We start from the raw sequence: 17,695 nt of genomic DNA, 5'->3' as shown, positions 1-17,695 counted from the left end.
TACAATATTGACTTGCAAACTATATATATATATATATATATGTGACACCTAATAACCTTTTTACTAAAATTACATCATTATAGTATCAGTTATTATAGAACATTAGTTACCATATATCAATGAAATTATATCAATCATATTTCAATAATGAAATCATTAAACCAGAAATTTTCGGTTTTCTAAACAGAATGATAATTATATTACACTTAGCCATGACATTACAAATATCTTAAGTTGATAAAACGGTAATAATTTTTGCTATCTTTCATGTATTCATATGAAGTTAAATGTGATTGAAAAAGCAGATTACAAATTTGGTATTGTACAACATACTTTGCTGCAATTGTTGTATACTAATCCAAAAATTGTTCCCTCTATATCATTTTTGTAATAGTTTCCAGCTAAACTCTAGCTTTGGAAGGCGTGACCACACAAAAAAGCCTATGCCTGATCTGACATCTAGATGTAATCTATATGTTGTCTTTCCAAGGCTGATTTCAAGTAAGAAATAATATAAACAATTTGTAATAATCATTAGATTTATCTTTTTTGTCAATTATCTATAGTCTATTTTGGTGTAATCTCTTATTTCTAGACTGTGTTCAATCACATTTGACAAGTAGGAGGGAAAGTGAAATTTTTCAAATCAATTTCAAATTTCGATTTCAAATGTTACCTATTACAAATATATAATCTTACTTAGATATGGAGGGAAACTAAATGTTTAAAAGTGCCAATTCACTCAAATATTATTTCACATACTAATAGTTTGTTCTTTTGCATTTCAAGTCAAACTTCAAACATGGTGGATAAAGGAAAAGATGATGCTCATGTCAAAGATGCTAAAGCAAGACGGCTTAGACGAAAGGAAATTCTTCTGTCTAGGTTTCCCAAGAAACAAAAATCATCTCTTCCAGGTTCTACAACTCCATTAGCTGATATCACCAACTCTAATTTTACATCACAGAGCACACAATCATCTACCAATAGGAACCACAAACCTATTCCTCCATTTAGCTTAATAAGAGACAATCAGAAACCAAGTTCAAGTGATATAACCTCTGCAAGACCGTTTCCATCCTTCAATCCAAATCCTTCTGTGTCAAATATTTCTGCATTATACAAACATGGAACACAAACTAGCTTGCCACAATTGCATAGTCCTGTTCCAAATTCAAAAAATGCAACCAGTGGTAATCCATTCTACAGATCAAAGCATCCTTTTCCAATCAATTCTCCAAATTATCATCGAACAAATTCAACATTACAGCAAAGGCCATTTTCAATGGATTCTCCATCTATTCTTAGAAGTCATGATCTAATGTCAAAGACTCGGCCTAAAACCACAACTCCAAATTTCATGCAACCAACATCATCCAACTTCCAGATTCGAAATCCAAGAAAAGCCTCTACTTCTCATACGAGTGGAATAAATTTATTAAATAGATTTGAGATGATTGATACAAATATTGCATCATCTTCAACTGCTGCTGAAAATGTTGACATCAATGATGAGAGTGATGGTTCTGCTAATAGTGAAGATTTTGAAGCATACAATGCAGTTCACCAGAGTGAGAGTGAATCTTCTGATGAAGATGATTTAACAGGCAGTCAATTCAAAGATAGTGCTCAATACCATACTCAAGGTGGTTTTTTGCACTCTTTAAATTTAGATAAAACTCAAGGCATTCAAATCATAAGTTTTTAGCACATTCCTAATACATGGCTACTTATTGAGAATATTATTTTGGTTCTTATATTCAAGTATCCTAATTTATATAAATACATGTAGGATATTATGATATTGGTGATCATGTCATGGTGTGTCAACGATGTGGAGCATGCATGTGGTATCAAGAGAGGAAAAATAAATATAGAGAAAGTGCAAATCCTAAGGTTGGACTGTGTTGTGGTGATGGAACTATTCAATTACCATATTTAAGGAAACCACCTGCATTGCTGAACCATTTGATGTATGATCAAAACTCATCAGAATGTAAACATTTCCAACAAAACATAAGGTTGTATAATAGCATGTTTGCATTTAGTTCACCGGGATTTAAAGTGGACAAGAAAATCAGGAGAGGTAGAGGACCACCTACAATAAGGATTCAAGGACAAGCATGTCACCGAATTGGCAGTATGATTCCAATGCCCGAACGTCCCCCAAAGTTTGCCCAGTTATATATATATATATATATATATATATATATATATGATACAAAAAATGAATTGCAAAATCAGCTACAAGGTCTCAGGTACTTAACAAGTTTATAGTTTATTAAATATTAACTATCATATTAGAATTGATATAGAATGTTGATATGTTTTTTGTTCTTAATGTAGCAATGCAAACCAGCTAGATATACAAATGATTGCAGCATTACAAAAAATGCTTGATCAAAGTAATGTTCATGCCAAGTCATTTAGAATGGCTCGCGATAGGTTGTCTGAAGGGGGTGTCCAAAATTTTAAGTTAAAGCTCATCTCTGAGAGGACAACAGACGGACGTATCTATAATCAACCTACAGTTTCAGAAGTTGCAGCAATTATACTTGGTGATGTTGATTATGCTCCCAGAAGGGATATCATTATGGAAACACAATGTGGTGAGCTACAAAGGATAGATGAATTTCATCCTACATACCTCGCCTACCAGTATCCACTTTTGTTTCCGTATGGCGAAGATGGGTACAAAGATGATCTTCTGCACAGAGATAAGAAGACAGGCAAAAAACCAAAGAGGGTTCATCTCACAATTAGAGAGTGGTTGGCATTTAGGTTACAAACCAGACTTTTTGAACCGATGACAATCTTGTGTGCACGAAGGCTATTGCAACAGTTCTTGGTTGATTGCTTTACCATGATGGAAGCTGATAGGTTGTCATGGTTAAGGAAAAATCAATCCAAGCTAAGAGTTGGTAAATACAAGTCTTTAAGTGAGAACCAAAACAAAGATCAACCAGAGTCATCAAAACAAGGTAAAAGAGCTGTGTTACCTTCTAGCTATACCGGTAGTCGAAGGTACATGGATCAACTCTACTTTGATGCTATGGCGATATCGAGTGCGGTTGGATTTTCAGATTTGTTCATAACTTTTACTTGCAATCCAAACTGGCCAGAAATTCAAAGATTTGTAACATCAAAAAGTCTTAAACCACATGACAGACCTGATATTATAGCAAGAGTGTTCAAAATCAAGTTTGATCAACTACTTAAAGATTTGACGAAAAAACACCTCCTTAGAAAGGTCATTGCATGTGAGTAGCTATCAACTCACTTATATACTATAAACTCCTATTTATAATTGCCATATGTTTGCTAACAAATAATTTCTTGTTCGAAATTTCAGACATGTACACTATTGAATTTCATAAGAGAGGTCTCCCACATGCATACCTTCTTATTTTCTTGCACCCTTCAAGCAAATATCCTACCCCAGAAGACATAGACAAGATTATTTCAGATGAAATACCAAGTCCAGATAACAATCCACAATTGTACAGATTGATGGGCAATCACATGATGCATGGTCTGTGTGGATTAGCAAATAAAAAATCCCCTTGCATGAATAATAAAGACCGTTGTACTAAATTCTATCCAAAGAAATTTCATGAATTAAGTATTGTTGATCATGAGGGTTATCCTGTCTATAGAAGAAGGGATAATGGCAGTCATATTTTACAGAATGGAATTGCATTGGACAATCGGTCAGTTGTTCCATATAATCCGCATTTGTTAATGAAGTATGAAGCTCATATAAACATGGAGTGGTGCAACCAATCCAGCTCAATCAAGTACCTCTTTAAGTACATTAACAAAGGGTATGATCGAATAACTGCAGCTGTTGTGTCTGATGGTTCAACAAATAGAATGTCAGATAACAGTCAGGATGAAATCAAGAAGTACCTTGATTGTAGATATGTTTCACCAAGCGAAGCTTGCTGGCGCATATTTAAATATCCTATTCATGGAAGAAAACCATCTGTTGAAAGGTTGTTTTTTTCATTTGGAAGGCGAACACTCAGTATATTTCAATGGTTATGAACATATAGATGATGTGATGCTGAGACCTTCGGTTACAAAGTTGATGTTTACATCGTGGCTGCAGTGCAATGCTAAGTACCCTAAAGCTAAGACGCTTACATATGCCAAATTTATGTCTAAATTTGTATATGTCAAAGCTAAACGTACTTGGACACCAAGGAAAAGGGGTTTTGCAATAGGAAGGTTGATGTGGGTGCCACCAACCACATGAGAATTGTTCTATTTGAGACTGATGTTAACCAAAGTCCAAGGGCCAACCTCTTATGAGAACATCAGAACTGTTAACAATGTTTGTTACGACACCTATAGAGAGGCATGTTTTGCAAGTGGATTTTTGATGGATGACAAGGAATACATTGCTGCTATTAAAGAAGTAAGTGTTTGGGGTTCTAGACATTTTCTTAGATTGTTATTTGTTACTTTGTTGATCGCAAGTTCAATGCATAGGCCAAAACATGTTTGGGAAAAAACATGGCAATGGTTAAGCGATGGTATTCTTTATGAACAAAGAAGATTGGCAAACAATCCAGGTAAACATGCCTTTTTCGCTTATCATCTCTTAATAATTACTCCCTCCGTCCCGGAATAACTGACCCATTTTCTAAAAAAAAGTGTCCCAAAATAACCGACCCATTTCAATTTTCAATACAACTTTCATCATTCCCAATACAATATAACACTAAATAATACTACTTTTATCATTCCCAATACAATATATTCCACTTTCCCCTTCATTTATACATTTTTCTTAATCTGTGTGAAAAACCAAAGTAGGTCAATTATACCGGGACGGAGGGAGTATATGATCTTCAAATGAAAAAAAAATGAATTTCTAGATTTGGCATCTAATTACTTTTATCATGTGCAAGGTTTAATGCTTACTGAAGAACAAATAAAAAACTTAACATTGACCGAGATTGAAAGGCACATGGAAAGAAATAGAAGGAGTTTGAAGGATTACAAAAGATTTCCTTATCCTGAAGGATACGTTGTTGAACAACTTGGAAACCGACTGATTTATGATGAATTAAATTACAATGTCAACGTGTTGGATGCAGAATTTCAACAACTCTTTGCTACATTAACCGGTATACACTAATTTAGCATTTTCTGAAACATTTACAAAGTAGTTTATTATATTGACACAAATTTTACTTATTTTTTAAACAGATGAACAACGCAGCATCTACCATAAAATAATGTCATCTGTTAGTAAACAGAAAGGCGGTGTGTATTTTTTACATGGTTATGGTGGTACTGGTAAAACATTTATGTGGCGAACTTTGGCGGCAAGGATAAGGAGTCGTGGTCAGATTGTTTTGAGAGTTGCTACAAGTGGTATGGCATCTCTTTTGCTTCCAGGAGGAATGACAGCGCATTCTAAATTCAAGATACGTGTACCTGCCTTTGAGAACTCCAGCTGTAATATAGATGCTACAAGCGAACTTGCACAACTTTTAAAGATGACCAAATTAATCATATGGGATGAGGCTCCCATGGTTCATAGGTTTTGCTTTGAAGCTCTAGATAAAACTCTCAGAGACATCATGTCCTCAAATAAAATTTTTGGTGGAAAAGTTGTGGTATTTAGAGGTGACTACCGACAAATATTACCGGTTATACCCAGAGGCAATCACTTAGACATTGTTAATGCTACAATAAATTCCTCATACATATGGGATTAATGTGAAGTTCTTACTCTGACCAAAAATATTCGTCTTCAACAGAATGCAGTGTCATCAGATTCTCAGGAATTGAAAAACTTCTCTGATTGGCTCTTGAAAGTTGGCGAAGGAAGGCTATCCGAGCCAAATGATGGAAATGTGGAAATTGATATACCAACCGAGTTTTTGATACATGATTTTGATAATCCAATACAGGCTATATTCTAAAGTACATACCCAGATTTCTTGAATTACTACAATGATCCTCAATACTTACAATCAAGAGCAATTTTGGCTTCAACAATAGAATGTGTTGAAGAAATAAATGACTACATACTCTCATTGATTCCAGGTAACTATTCAAACGAATATATTACATTATTTATGTATTTACACCTAAAAAACAAACATGACTCCAATCCATATTTATTATATTGTATAGGAGAAGAACGAGAGTACTTAAGTTCTGATGAGGTTGACAGATCAAAGATCAATGATGAATGTCAATTATTTGATGTCTTAACACCAGAATTTTTAAATTCCCTGAGATGCTCAGGTCTTCCTGGTCTAAACTTAAGTTGAAAGTAGGAACTCCTATCATGCTTGTGACAAATATTGACCAATCAATGGGATTATGCAATGGTACTAGACTTATTATTACTAGAATGGCCAACCATGTACTTGAAGCGAAAATCATGTCAGGTATAAATATCAGAGGCATGACTTACATTCCAAGAATGGATATGTCTCCTTCCTAATCCCCATGGCCATTTAAGCTTACCAGAAGACAATTTCCTATTATAATTTCTTATGCCTTGACTATCAATAAATCTCAAGGTCAGTCACTAGACAGTGTAGGTTTATATCTTCCAAGATCCGTATTTAGTCACGGTCAATTGTATGTTACTATGTCGAGGGTATAGAGTAAGGCTGGATTAAAGATATTAATTCATGACAAGGACAAAATCCCACTGTCAACTACCACGAATGTAGTCTACAAGGAAGTTTTTGAAAATCTATGATGTAAGTTAACTCATTCCTACAATTTCGTTTAAAATTTATGATGCACTGATTTTATCTACCTATAATGATAAACTACACTTACTTATCTTCTTCCTTTTTAAATTTAGGTGCACAAGAGATTAATGGACTCACATAGCAACAACGTAGAAGTTGACTTCACTTCTTTTTTTGGTTGGACCTGATATAGGTGCATAATGGATTAATGGATTCACATAGTAACAACATCCAAGTTCAATTGAACTTTTCCACAGTTATCGTTTAACTTGGACATTGTTGTTGTTTTGATTGAGGAAACATTAATTCAGTTTACTATGTGTAACTAATGACATATAATATTATCTTATAAGTGCAACTATAAAGTTTATATTTAAGTCTTGAAAAGTGGTTGCAGCTAAATCAATTCATAATTATTTATATTACACATAAAGTAGTATAATTGCATCCAAATTCCACTATATGACAAGTTACTGATACACGCATGCTACACACCTGCAACCCATATTTAATAGCTTTGATAAAAAAATATTGTGAAACTTTTGGAACCTTACATAAATTTTGTTGTACATGAATCAATGCCATGTGCTCCATGCAATCTAAGACATGCACACTATCAAATGTATGACTTGGCAAATCAATTGGAAAAATCATTTATAGCTTTTGGCAAAATCATTTATAGCTTTTGTCAAATCACCTACACACCTGCAGCTTTAAATTTGTCCTATTGTGCACACATTCACTACTACATTTCACAATAAGACAAACTCATTACTATGTTTACGTGACATAAAGATAAGGAATCCTTCTTGCTATATTTCAATGCACAAAATCATTTTAAATTAGTACTTTACATAGAACAACCAAACTAAATATTATAATACTTTATTTTGCTCAAAAATTCACCAACTCAGTTTGTATTGACAATAACTACATAACATCATTGATATAAATACTCACTACAAGCTCAAACTCTATACAGCATTATAATTACTCAACATAGATTTATTTTACAATGGATGCAATAAGAAATGTACTTGCTAAGGACCCCATTGAAACTGTCGCTGCTATTAAGTTATCAGTACAGGTTAGCATTATATTAATTCATAGCAATTTAATTTTTTAACTGCAATCTCTTAAGACAAAATATGTTCCTAACACTTAGATCTGTTTGTTTTTCTTATATATCTTTAGATGTATGTTGAGGTGGATCCGTCATTTACTCAAAAATATTACAATCAACTCAAGGGTTCATGGTATGTTCTTAATCACGATGACAGGGGCCACCTTTTAACTTGCACCAAAAATTTTCTTAATCCTCTCTTGACTAATGGATGGATTGATGTTAAGCACTTCAATGAGTTTCCTGAAAATGTAGAAGTTGTCTTTGATTATTATGGAAACAATATGTTTGTTGTGGAAATGTTCAAGGAGGTGACTGACCATAATGAACTCCCTAAGTGGCATAGTCGCAGCACAATACCTCATGAAACTGCCTACTGTGACACTACGCTTGATGAACATGAATTTCTCAGCCCAATGAAGGTTTTAATAAATATTTCATGCTTCAATTTATTAACATTAAATGTATCATATTTATTCAAATTATCTATTTCAATGTGCAGACAGTCAGCAATGATTTTAGCCAGATTTTGAAACAATATCGATACCAAGGTCTCATATTTTGTGGCGATAGTGGAAAAGAAGAAAACTTTAAAGTTTACTTTCTCAATGATGGAAATTTGACAACACAGTTTGGAATCAAATGGGATCATTTCTGCAAAGCAAACCGATTTAAAATTGGCCAAACTATCCGCTTGAAATTGGACCTTTTTGATACTGTGAAGTATCATGTCTACCAAGTTGCTTCAACATCTACTTCTAATGCATCTGCCTAAGATCTTCTTCAATGTGTTTCATCTACTACTATGTTTAATCTTCACTATGTAATATGTTTAATATCACTATATTTTCATTTCTGTTAGGTTTGTTTAATTATGTTGTACTAAGTTCATCAATTATCTATGTTCTATTAAGATTGATCTACATTTTAAGCTTTCACTTCTATATTTTCTTTCCGTCAAAGCTTACAACTATTTAGTATATTTCTACCTTTTAATTCCTTCATATCAACCTCAAAATAATATATAATAGCAATAACATATTTTATGTTCCTCCTTTTTAAATATGATAAACTACAATTAAATTGATTATCATAAAACATTATTTAATTTTTTTCAATTTATAACAAGTTTAAATAATACATTACTCTTATCCATACCATTTCTAATTTAAAACATAGTTGCTAGAAATTTTTTATAACCACTCAGCGGGACAAACATACAATCTTTGTATTGGAATTTTAAAATTAAACATTACATGGACCCAGCTAAATGTTGATTCGAGCCGATAAATTCAAACCATCCTTTTCCACTGAACTTGCATCTTCCATTTCTGCGATCAGTTTCAATTTCACATTCGTATGTCTTCTGTGTTTTTTCATCTATAACAGTTAAGCTATTATTCTCATTGATATTGAGTTGTTCACCAACATGTTTTGGAAAATGGTGCAAAATATATACAAAATAACCATGAAATTTGTGTTTTTGAATGCAATTTTAAGAAATATAACTAACTATAAAATTTATCTATCTATCAAAAGTATACTTACCATAACCATTGATTTCTTTGACAACTTCGTAGTCCATATTATAGGATTCATATCTACTTGGTGGGAATAAATTTATCAATGTCATGTGGCTTTAAATAAGAAAAAAATATTTACTTTCAAATATATACATATTAAATTACTTAATTATTTATATATTTTTTTATTCAACACTGTATATATCTATTAGCCTATTAAATTATGAAGATAGATTGATATGACAATTCAATAACTCATATAATAGTATACAATACATTTAAAAACCACTCTGCATAATAAGTTTTGCCTTACCAACCATCATTGATGATAGCCAACTATAACTTTGACCAAAATAGTCCATATTACATTATATATTATATGGACAATACACCTATCAAACTTGCATCTTACTATAAATATCAGAATAATAATAACACACTTTCATAGTTATTCAATCTTTTTCTTACGTGTAATGTCTTCAAAGTTAGCTTAACTTCAATATGACATGTTACTATGTAATTTGGATAATTTAACTTTAATTGTGTTAGCTTGGCCTGTTATGAGATTCAACTATCTGTATTGTTTTTACATTTAAATTTAATGTATTGTCTTCCTATGATTAAATGCTACTTTAACGTTTTGTGTTGCTTTATCACTATTTGTTTGCATGCTTATATATTCCATTGGAATATGCAGTACACACTTATGACATTTCACTTCACATACTTTTATACAAAACAAATTATATTATATTGTTTTTTATAAAACTCAATAAGGACAAACAAGATACATACAAAATTGCCCATCAAATAATATATTACATTATTTTTTTTATCGAATAACTCACATCTAAGAGTAGGATTCAACTAAAAATACATCTTCACTACCAAATCATACAACTCTCCACTACTCAATGGAATCAACTTCATCATCAATTAGTCAAGTACCAGCCAATGAAAGATCTGTAAATTGCAGCATTGCTCCTTTTATGACATCCAAACCTAATAGACCATTCTTCATAGCTGTCTGTACAGATGTAATACTACACTTTCTCACTTAATTTTTTTCAAAATTCTGTTGTCAATTTAATAACATTGTATTTTTTATATCACAGATAATTTGCGAGTTAGATCCCCTTTTTGTTGCTGAACATTACGACGAACTACAAGAACAGTGGATCTTGCAGGATGGTTATGGAAATAGTCATCAAGTTGAGTTTAACAAATGTATCCTGATGCCAATGCTTATTAATCTACACCAATTCAGAATTTTCTATCAGATAACATCAGATCCACTAATGTCTTTCACATTTTTAGGAAATAGTACTTTCCAGATCAAAATCTTCTATGTATCTACACCTAAAAATGAATATCCACGTTATCATAGGTTGACTACATCCAATCTTAAAGATCTTAAATTTCATGTAGACATGCCAAACAAAGATCCTATTAGTTCAAAATTGGTAAATCTTCTCTCCTTGATTATACTTTTACAATCATTGTTTATTACTTCTTTTAGAAAATAACATATAAGTTATTACTTTTCGCTCATTTCAGATTCTACCACCTGACCTTGGTAATTTTCTTCAAGTTATAAACCATGACTACCTACGACTGTGTGACATATCAAATACAATAACTATTTGCAAATTGATATTCAAACAAGATTCTGAAAATAATGGAACAACGGTGACCATTGGACGTGGATGGAAAGCATTCTGCTTGACAAATCGAATTTATCCAGAAAGCCTACTGGAATTTAAATGCAACTCAATCATGGCAAAAAACATCGTTTCGGTTGTGAAAGTCTATAGACATTATTAACTGAGACTCTATCATTGATTAATATTGTAGTATTGTTTTTACCTACTTATCGTAATTTAGTTTTTGTAATATAATTAACATATTATGAACATTATGCCTTTCTGTTTCACCATTGTTCTTACAATATTGTAGTGTCAATCATCATCTAATGCATGCTTAACTATTATTCATCAATCAACTATTTATATAAACAATTTGCTATTAGGACCTCTAAATATTGAAAACAAATAAATTAGTAAAAGTCTGCCCTTCTAACCTTAATCCAATATCTAGGCCCATTTAAAAATACTATTTCATTGAATACTATTTATAAATAGTTTAAAACATTGTACACTATTGTTTAATTCGTCGCAACTACACAACTAATCCGACCACATAAGTAACGCCGCGCGGCGCAGCCGCGCTACACGTGCTCAGCACGGGTATCACGACTAGTTGTATGGTTTTAATTCTCAAAACCATGATTAAAATAAACCCCAAAGTAAGTTTGTCACTCTATGACACTTACACTTTGATTTTGAGCCTTGTAGCAACACACCAAGTCGCCTATCCCTAAGTTTTTCTCTCCTGCTCTATGGTGGACAAACATAATGCATAATCTTTGAACCCATTTTTATTGTTTTGTTTGGACAGTAAACAACTTTTATTATTACTCAAATGTTTTTCTCATTGTGTGACAGAATAGGTGGACTATCTTGTTGTATATAGTGATTGAAAACGCCATTCGTGTATTTTTTGCGATAAATATATTCGTGACATTAAGCATTGCTGTCTTGTATAAATCTTGTGGGTTCGTTTTTTTCTTCAATGAGGTGTTGTTCCTTTCTTCCTTGTTCTTGAATATTTATTCTTGTTGTCTCTATGTTTTACAAACATAATTAGTTTATTCCTTTCTAGCACAAAAGACATACGGGTGTTTTTTTCCCTTTTCTTCATTTGATCCTTAATATAAATGCCATATTCTTGTAGAAAGCTTCCTTTGTCAACCTGGACATATTTTTCCCTTGATATACTAGACTCACATGTATATATCAATAGTGCAGTATCATGTTTCTTAATTTTCTTCATGTATTATTACTTGTCTATGTTTTTAAGATCACAATTTATAAAATATGATTTAAATGTTTTGTTACTATTAAAACATTAAAAGGAAAGATTTTTGAATTTAATCTCAACAATCTCCCCCTTTTTTATAACAACAAAACTTTTGAATTATATTTTTGATTTTTTAGAAGTTCCGATGAAATAACTATGTTAAAATCGCTAGTGTAATTTGTCAAAGGCTTCCCCTCAATTTTAGCATACGATAAAAACATAGATTGAGTAAATTACACTTTTCTTTTTCTCTTTGAACCATGAAATTCATTCATCATTAGATTAACAAAATACAAGGTGATTCTTGACCAGGACATTGATTATGGTTCAAGAGAAAAAAAGTCCTAATAGATAGATTAACATATTGCAATAGACAGACCTAAGCATTTAGGAAAAGAGAAAATAAAGGAGCGGGAAACATAGAGATAAAGCAGGAGATAAGAGGCCACTTTAAAATATCATTTCAATTATCCCCATTTGTCATTTTAAAAAGTGGGGATTGGCCAATATATGAACAGCAGAGGACGACATTTAGTCACTAGGGGTCGTGGATCTTTTGAAGAAGAGGAAAAGTCTTCAGCAGCCAAGGGAGGAGGAGGTGCGAGCCCAAAAGGACATTTGGCACAAATTTCAGTGCGTATCCAGTCATGCAAACTACTATTTTTTGGAGCCGCATCGGTTGGAAATGTTAGATGAGCACCATTTGAACCAAAAGATTCAAATGAGCCAACATGAGATGGGAATGATGGCAAGGAAGAACCTGAGTTTTGAGCAGTGGTGAAATAATCTTGTTGTTGAGTTTTAATCAGGTTGTTGAGGAATTCCGAGCTGAAAAGAGAATTTGAGAAATTTTGATTAGAGGAAAACAAAGGAGACAATACAGTTGTGTTCCCGGAATATTGAGATGTCATTCCCTCAAGTGGGGGACCAACATTCACATTGAGAATGGGAAAGTTGGGATCAAAATGAAGTGAGTTGTTTAGATCAAAAGGATACGAGAAGTTTGAGAATGTTCACAAAATGTGGGTTCTTTTCCAAATTTTGAGGAGGTTTCATTCATTATGACTTTTTAAGCAATTCAGCCATGTAGTCATCCATTTTCTTTCTTTTGAGACTAGATTTATCAACAGTTTGTGGAACTTCTAAGAGGGTAGGAGTCTGTTTCATGTGACTTACATTATTTTGAGTTAAAAGATTTACTGTAGTGACACAAATTTCATCCCCAAGAGGTACAAGAAAATGCTTAAAACTTTCGTGAGGCTCATTCCAAATGGAATAATGTTCCTTTTGATATTGGAATTTGCAGTAGAAATTATAATATCCCGCTTAACAACACTGTCATTTATATATGTCAGTTATTTTTCCAAATTATCAATGAGATATTTTTTATCCATAAACCTTTAGGGCCAAGGGTAAAATGGTAATCTTGCTATTTAATTTTATTTAAATGACAAAATCCATAAACTTCTTCATTTTTCTACCTATTTCCTCTCTCTAGAAAACCAAAAATATATTCCCTTCTCCCTCTATCCAAACCGACCTCACTCTCTAAACACTCACCATCACCAATTCATTAATTCTTGGAGGAATCATCAAGATTGAGTAACACATAGGTCCCTTATGGTGATGTTAGTAAGAATTAAACTTCAAAACTCATCCTCTCCCACTCCCTAAGCAAATCGCCCCCTTTCTTCCTTTTTCCAATCTTTCATTTTTGTCTCCAAATCCATGGGAAATTGCTAGAAAAACATGTTAATGGAGCACCCATGATGGTTTAATCACTAGGTAAGCATCAAAGTTCTTTCCTCTTTCTTTTCCGTAGGTTGTCATCCTTTCATGGAATTCATTAATTTAATGTGTAGGAATGCAAATTATATTGTTAGTGATTGGTGGTGACTTGTTTTGATGCAAAAGGAGCTTAGTAATCACAATCAAGGTGAGTTATTAATTAAGTTTGAGTCTTTGGAGAATGGAATGAAAGTGGAACTTGGAATTTAAGAAAATTAGTATAGAAAATGATTTAGCAGTTTTGATGAGCTGATGTGGATGTATATTAAGGTAGTTGATGTTATAAGTGACTATACTTAGAATTTATGATTTTGAGACGAAATTAGTATGGCATATATGTGATATTTTGGTTATGGTTTTGGTTGTGTTTCTTGGAATTGAGTACTTATTAGATTTTTCAGATTCTGCACGTAATTCTCTTCAAATCAGATATAAATTTCGTGTGATTTGGATTAGTGACGAACTCAGAAAGTGCGTTTGAAGTTGTGGATTTCTGCTGGAAAATTGTTACGGGTTTTGGGACAGGGCTCCACTAAAATGGTAATAACTTTCTCTCTATAACTTGGAATCAAGTGATTTTTGATGCTATGGTTAGCTAACAAAATTCCGGACGTTTTAGTACTAGTTTCACTAATTTTGGTCAAGTATTGAGGTCTGGAGACAACTTTCAAGTAAGGGACCAGATGCAGATTTTGTGCAGAATTTGGGTCTTTTGTGATAGCTCGTCGAAGCGAGCATGAAGCCTCGCCTAGTGTGGAGGTTCCAAAGTGGATATTGAAGTGGACTTCGTGTAAGCCCAAACTCAGCATAATGTTCGACTTAGAGGTGAGTTCCTAGTAGTTAGCTTTCCCACCTTTGGGGTTTTAGCTTATATAAATAATTTGTGAGATAAACTTATTGATAAGTGATTGTTTATGATAGAAATTCCCCATATGAATGCATGAAATATTTGGAAGTTTAATGCTCGATGGTCATACCTATAAATTCGTTTTCTGTTGATTTGGAATGGAAAAGAAGTTCAAAAATGTGTTTTCTACAATAAAGTATTGAAATTGTAGTGCAGAGGCTGTTTTGAGTAAGCTAATCGATTAGCATAGTTCTAGTAACTGAAAAATGTGTTTTTGTCTTGGCTAACCAATTAGCCACATATGCTAATCGAATAGGTAACCCCAGAATTGTAAGAAAATGCACTGCTTTCACTACTTTTGGCCTCCGAATCTTTAAAATGAACGTGAACTTGTCTTTTCATTGCGAAATACATTTTAAAGGGGTGTGAATTGAGCATTACACTTTAAATCAATGATCGTGCATTCAAGAGAGTACCTATAAAATTATGGGTTTATGTTAAGAGTAACGGGCAGACCACTATCCCAGGAAAATTTATTAACATGTTAAAGACGGGATTACTACGTCTATATTATTAGATTCAGAATGTTGTTATTACAAGAAATTAATTAAGTTAAGGCATTCCTCTCTTTAACCCCCCGTTAGTAGTGGAGTTGAGAGTTATTTCAGCTGTCAGAAAATCAGTTCAGTCTATAATATTAAATAATTTATAAGCCGTGGCTTTTGCTATCCTCGCCAATTAGGATACAAAAGGTTCTCGCCAGTTGGAACAGGCACTATCCGTGAGGATGACCCCACGATAATCACAGGAGTCCGGTATCCCCGTCAGTTGGGTTCCCGCCAGTTGGAATTATTACCAGTTAGCAGTGGAATAAATTCTGGGGTTACTCCACCTGGGTTTATTCCGTAAAATTAATTCAGATAATATTGTTTGTTCAACGCTAACATTTCTAACATAATATGACAAACATTATGACTATAATAGTTAGTATGATTTCAGCATTAGTGTCAGGATTGAATCAGTATTTCAGATAGTGATCCTAGTTATCCCCCGATCGCTCAGTTATGCATGACAAAACTGTATAAACCCAAAAAGGGTTGAGCTTAGAGACAGATGGCGATCCTAGGTTCCCTGAGATTGCCTACAGCCTAGGATAGGTGGAACTCACTGAGACATCCCGTCTCACCCCAATCCCTTTTATTGTATTTCAGATCAGCAGGTTGTACGTGGCAAGGAGACAATACAGGAGGCTGAATGATATATTTTCATATGCTTGTGTCGTACTAGTTCAGATTATTTATTACGGTTCCAGACATGTATTCAGATAGCAAATGTACGATCCTGCAGTGATGTATATATTTATTCAGTTGAAATTTTTATTATTATAATTTTAATGTATCCAGTACTAAATTTAACGCACATTCTAAATATTCTAGATAAGTTTAGTATGGGCGTTACAATTTGGTATCAGAGCAGGTCGATTCAGATCGTGCCTTGGGTCATTAGAATTCAATAAAATGCAGTGGGACCATTGGGTTCCGGATGTTTATTCTAAATGTCATATCTACCTGAGCCTGATCAACTCAAACTAATATATGACAGTTAGAACAAATGTCTGAGAGCTGAATAGGACCTAGGAGGAATGAAGCATAAGAAGAAGGAAGTCGGGGTGTCAAGTTTTATAGAAAATTTTGATAGGGAAGTATTTGACGCCTAATGGTGGTTGCTAAACTGTGAAGCTGAAGATTCTTCAAGCACATGAGGGAATGTTAAGATTAAGACGGAGTACACCGATCTCGTTGGACGACAATTCCTATATGGATATCGGAGAAGTAAGAGATTCAGGATGATTGCGGGATGATTGCAACTTTGATAGGAGCCGCAATATAAGAAGCATTAGTAAGGTATAAAAGAAGATTGCAGGATCAGAAGAGGAACTTGATATGAGAAAAATTATCAGACGAACAACGTAATCCATAAACTCTCAGTGGATGTAGAGTATGTAAGAAGTGAAGAACACGAATGCCCTGAATAGCTGGATTTTAATGCTTGAACTGTTAAGTGAACCATTAAGGAATAACTAAATTATTTTGGAGCAGACAAGGAAACCGTTTCAATGCGAGCATTGAATGGACAACGTAAGTCAGATAAACTATGTCAGAATAGTCATACCTCCCGAAGTCTAAAGTGCTAGATTTATGAATCAAGAAGTGAAGATGGTATACAACATAAGAGTCAAGAAGGATGAATAAATAGTATTGGAAAGATCCTTACGGATTAGAGCACGATTTGGATGTATTTTTTATTGGCAAGGAATTGCAGAAAAGTTAAACTAATAAGAATTGTACGCTAAGGAAATTGAATAAGACCCCTTGCATTTATCATGATATTAAGTTGTTCTTCGAACTAAGAAGTACAAGTATAGCAGTAAGTGAAAAGAGATCCCGGTAATGGTTAGAGACAAGATGTAACTTTTTAATTGAAACGAAAAATGAAGACTGAATAAGAAGTTGCCAAAGTACAGTGAAATGGACGAATGATGTCAAGCTCTTCCAACATAATGTCGAGAACAAGAATGTATTAACGCATGAATACAATAGGTTGATGAGTTAAGGATTAATCAAGATTTTGGATTGAGAATTATTTCGAGGTTCTGTTATATGGAAGATTGCCGCTAGTGCAAAGAAGTTAAAAACGAAGTAAAGTATTCTGGAGATAAATATTTTCACTCAATGATTTTTCTTATGCAATTGCTCCTAAAACCAAA

General features: G+C 33.2%; 2 protein-coding genes, 1 long non-coding RNA gene and 1 pseudogene across 4 annotated transcripts; all 4 read left to right on the top strand.

Annotated features, from left to right (window-relative positions):
- Positions 1-787: 787 nt before the first annotated feature.
- Positions 788-6,850, top strand: LOC146906351 (uncharacterized; annotated as a pseudogene).
- Positions 6,851-7,657: 807 nt separating this feature from the next.
- Positions 7,658-8,766, top strand: LOC146906350 (uncharacterized). Its single transcript, XM_085727217.1, has 3 exons — positions 7,658-7,815; positions 7,923-8,273; positions 8,354-8,766. The coding sequence occupies exons 1-3, from the start codon at positions 7,744-7,746 to the stop codon at positions 8,624-8,626; spliced, it is 696 nt and encodes a 231-aa protein (XP_085583343.1). The 5' UTR covers positions 7,658-7,743; the 3' UTR covers positions 8,627-8,766.
- Positions 8,767-10,288: 1,522 nt separating this feature from the next.
- Positions 10,289-11,198, top strand: LOC146906349 (uncharacterized). Its single transcript, XM_085731105.1, has 3 exons — positions 10,289-10,411; positions 10,490-10,837; positions 10,932-11,198. Exons 1-3 carry the CDS (start codon positions 10,289-10,291, stop codon positions 11,196-11,198), a joined length of 738 nt encoding a protein of 245 aa, XP_085587231.1.
- Positions 11,199-13,796: 2,598 nt separating this feature from the next.
- On the top strand, positions 13,797-16,376 carry LOC146906348 (uncharacterized). Of its 2 annotated transcripts, none has more exons than XR_015019670.1 (4): positions 13,797-14,078; positions 14,156-14,229; positions 14,483-14,906; positions 16,140-16,376. It is a non-coding gene; the product is annotated as an uncharacterized LOC146906348 (long non-coding RNA). The 2 variants fall into 2 exon arrangements; XR_015019669.1 differs by having other exon boundaries at positions 14,474-14,906.
- Positions 16,377-17,695: the final 1,319 nt, after the last annotated feature.

This window comes from Medicago sativa, chromosome 7 (assembly GCF_051527215.1).
Source record: "Medicago sativa cultivar Bolivia chromosome 7, Bolivia_mono, whole genome shotgun sequence".
NCBI lineage: Eukaryota > Viridiplantae > Streptophyta > Magnoliopsida > Fabales > Fabaceae > Medicago > Medicago sativa.
Note: the sequence above shows the minus strand (reverse complement) of the source record. Positions and strands in the feature narration are given on the sequence as shown.

Bases quoted from the DNA above. Each gene is read 5' to 3' on its own strand.
- LOC146906350 (XM_085727217.1), top strand. From the start codon at position 7,744: ATGGATGCAATAAGAAATGTACTTGCTAAGGACCCCATTGAAACTGTC. The intron at 7,816-7,922 runs GTTAGCATTATA...ATATATCTTTAG, and splicing joins CTATTAAGTTATCAGTACAG to ATGTATGTTGAGGTGGATCC. The intron at 8,274-8,353 runs GTTTTAATAAAT...TTCAATGTGCAG, and splicing joins AATTTCTCAGCCCAATGAAG to ACAGTCAGCAATGATTTTAG.
- LOC146906349 (XM_085731105.1), top strand. From the start codon at position 10,289: ATGGAATCAACTTCATCATCAATTAGTCAAGTACCAGCCAATGAAAGA. The intron at 10,412-10,489 runs GTAATACTACAC...TTTATATCACAG, and splicing joins TCATAGCTGTCTGTACAGAT to ATAATTTGCGAGTTAGATCC. The intron at 10,838-10,931 runs GTAAATCTTCTC...CGCTCATTTCAG, and splicing joins ATCCTATTAGTTCAAAATTG to ATTCTACCACCTGACCTTGG.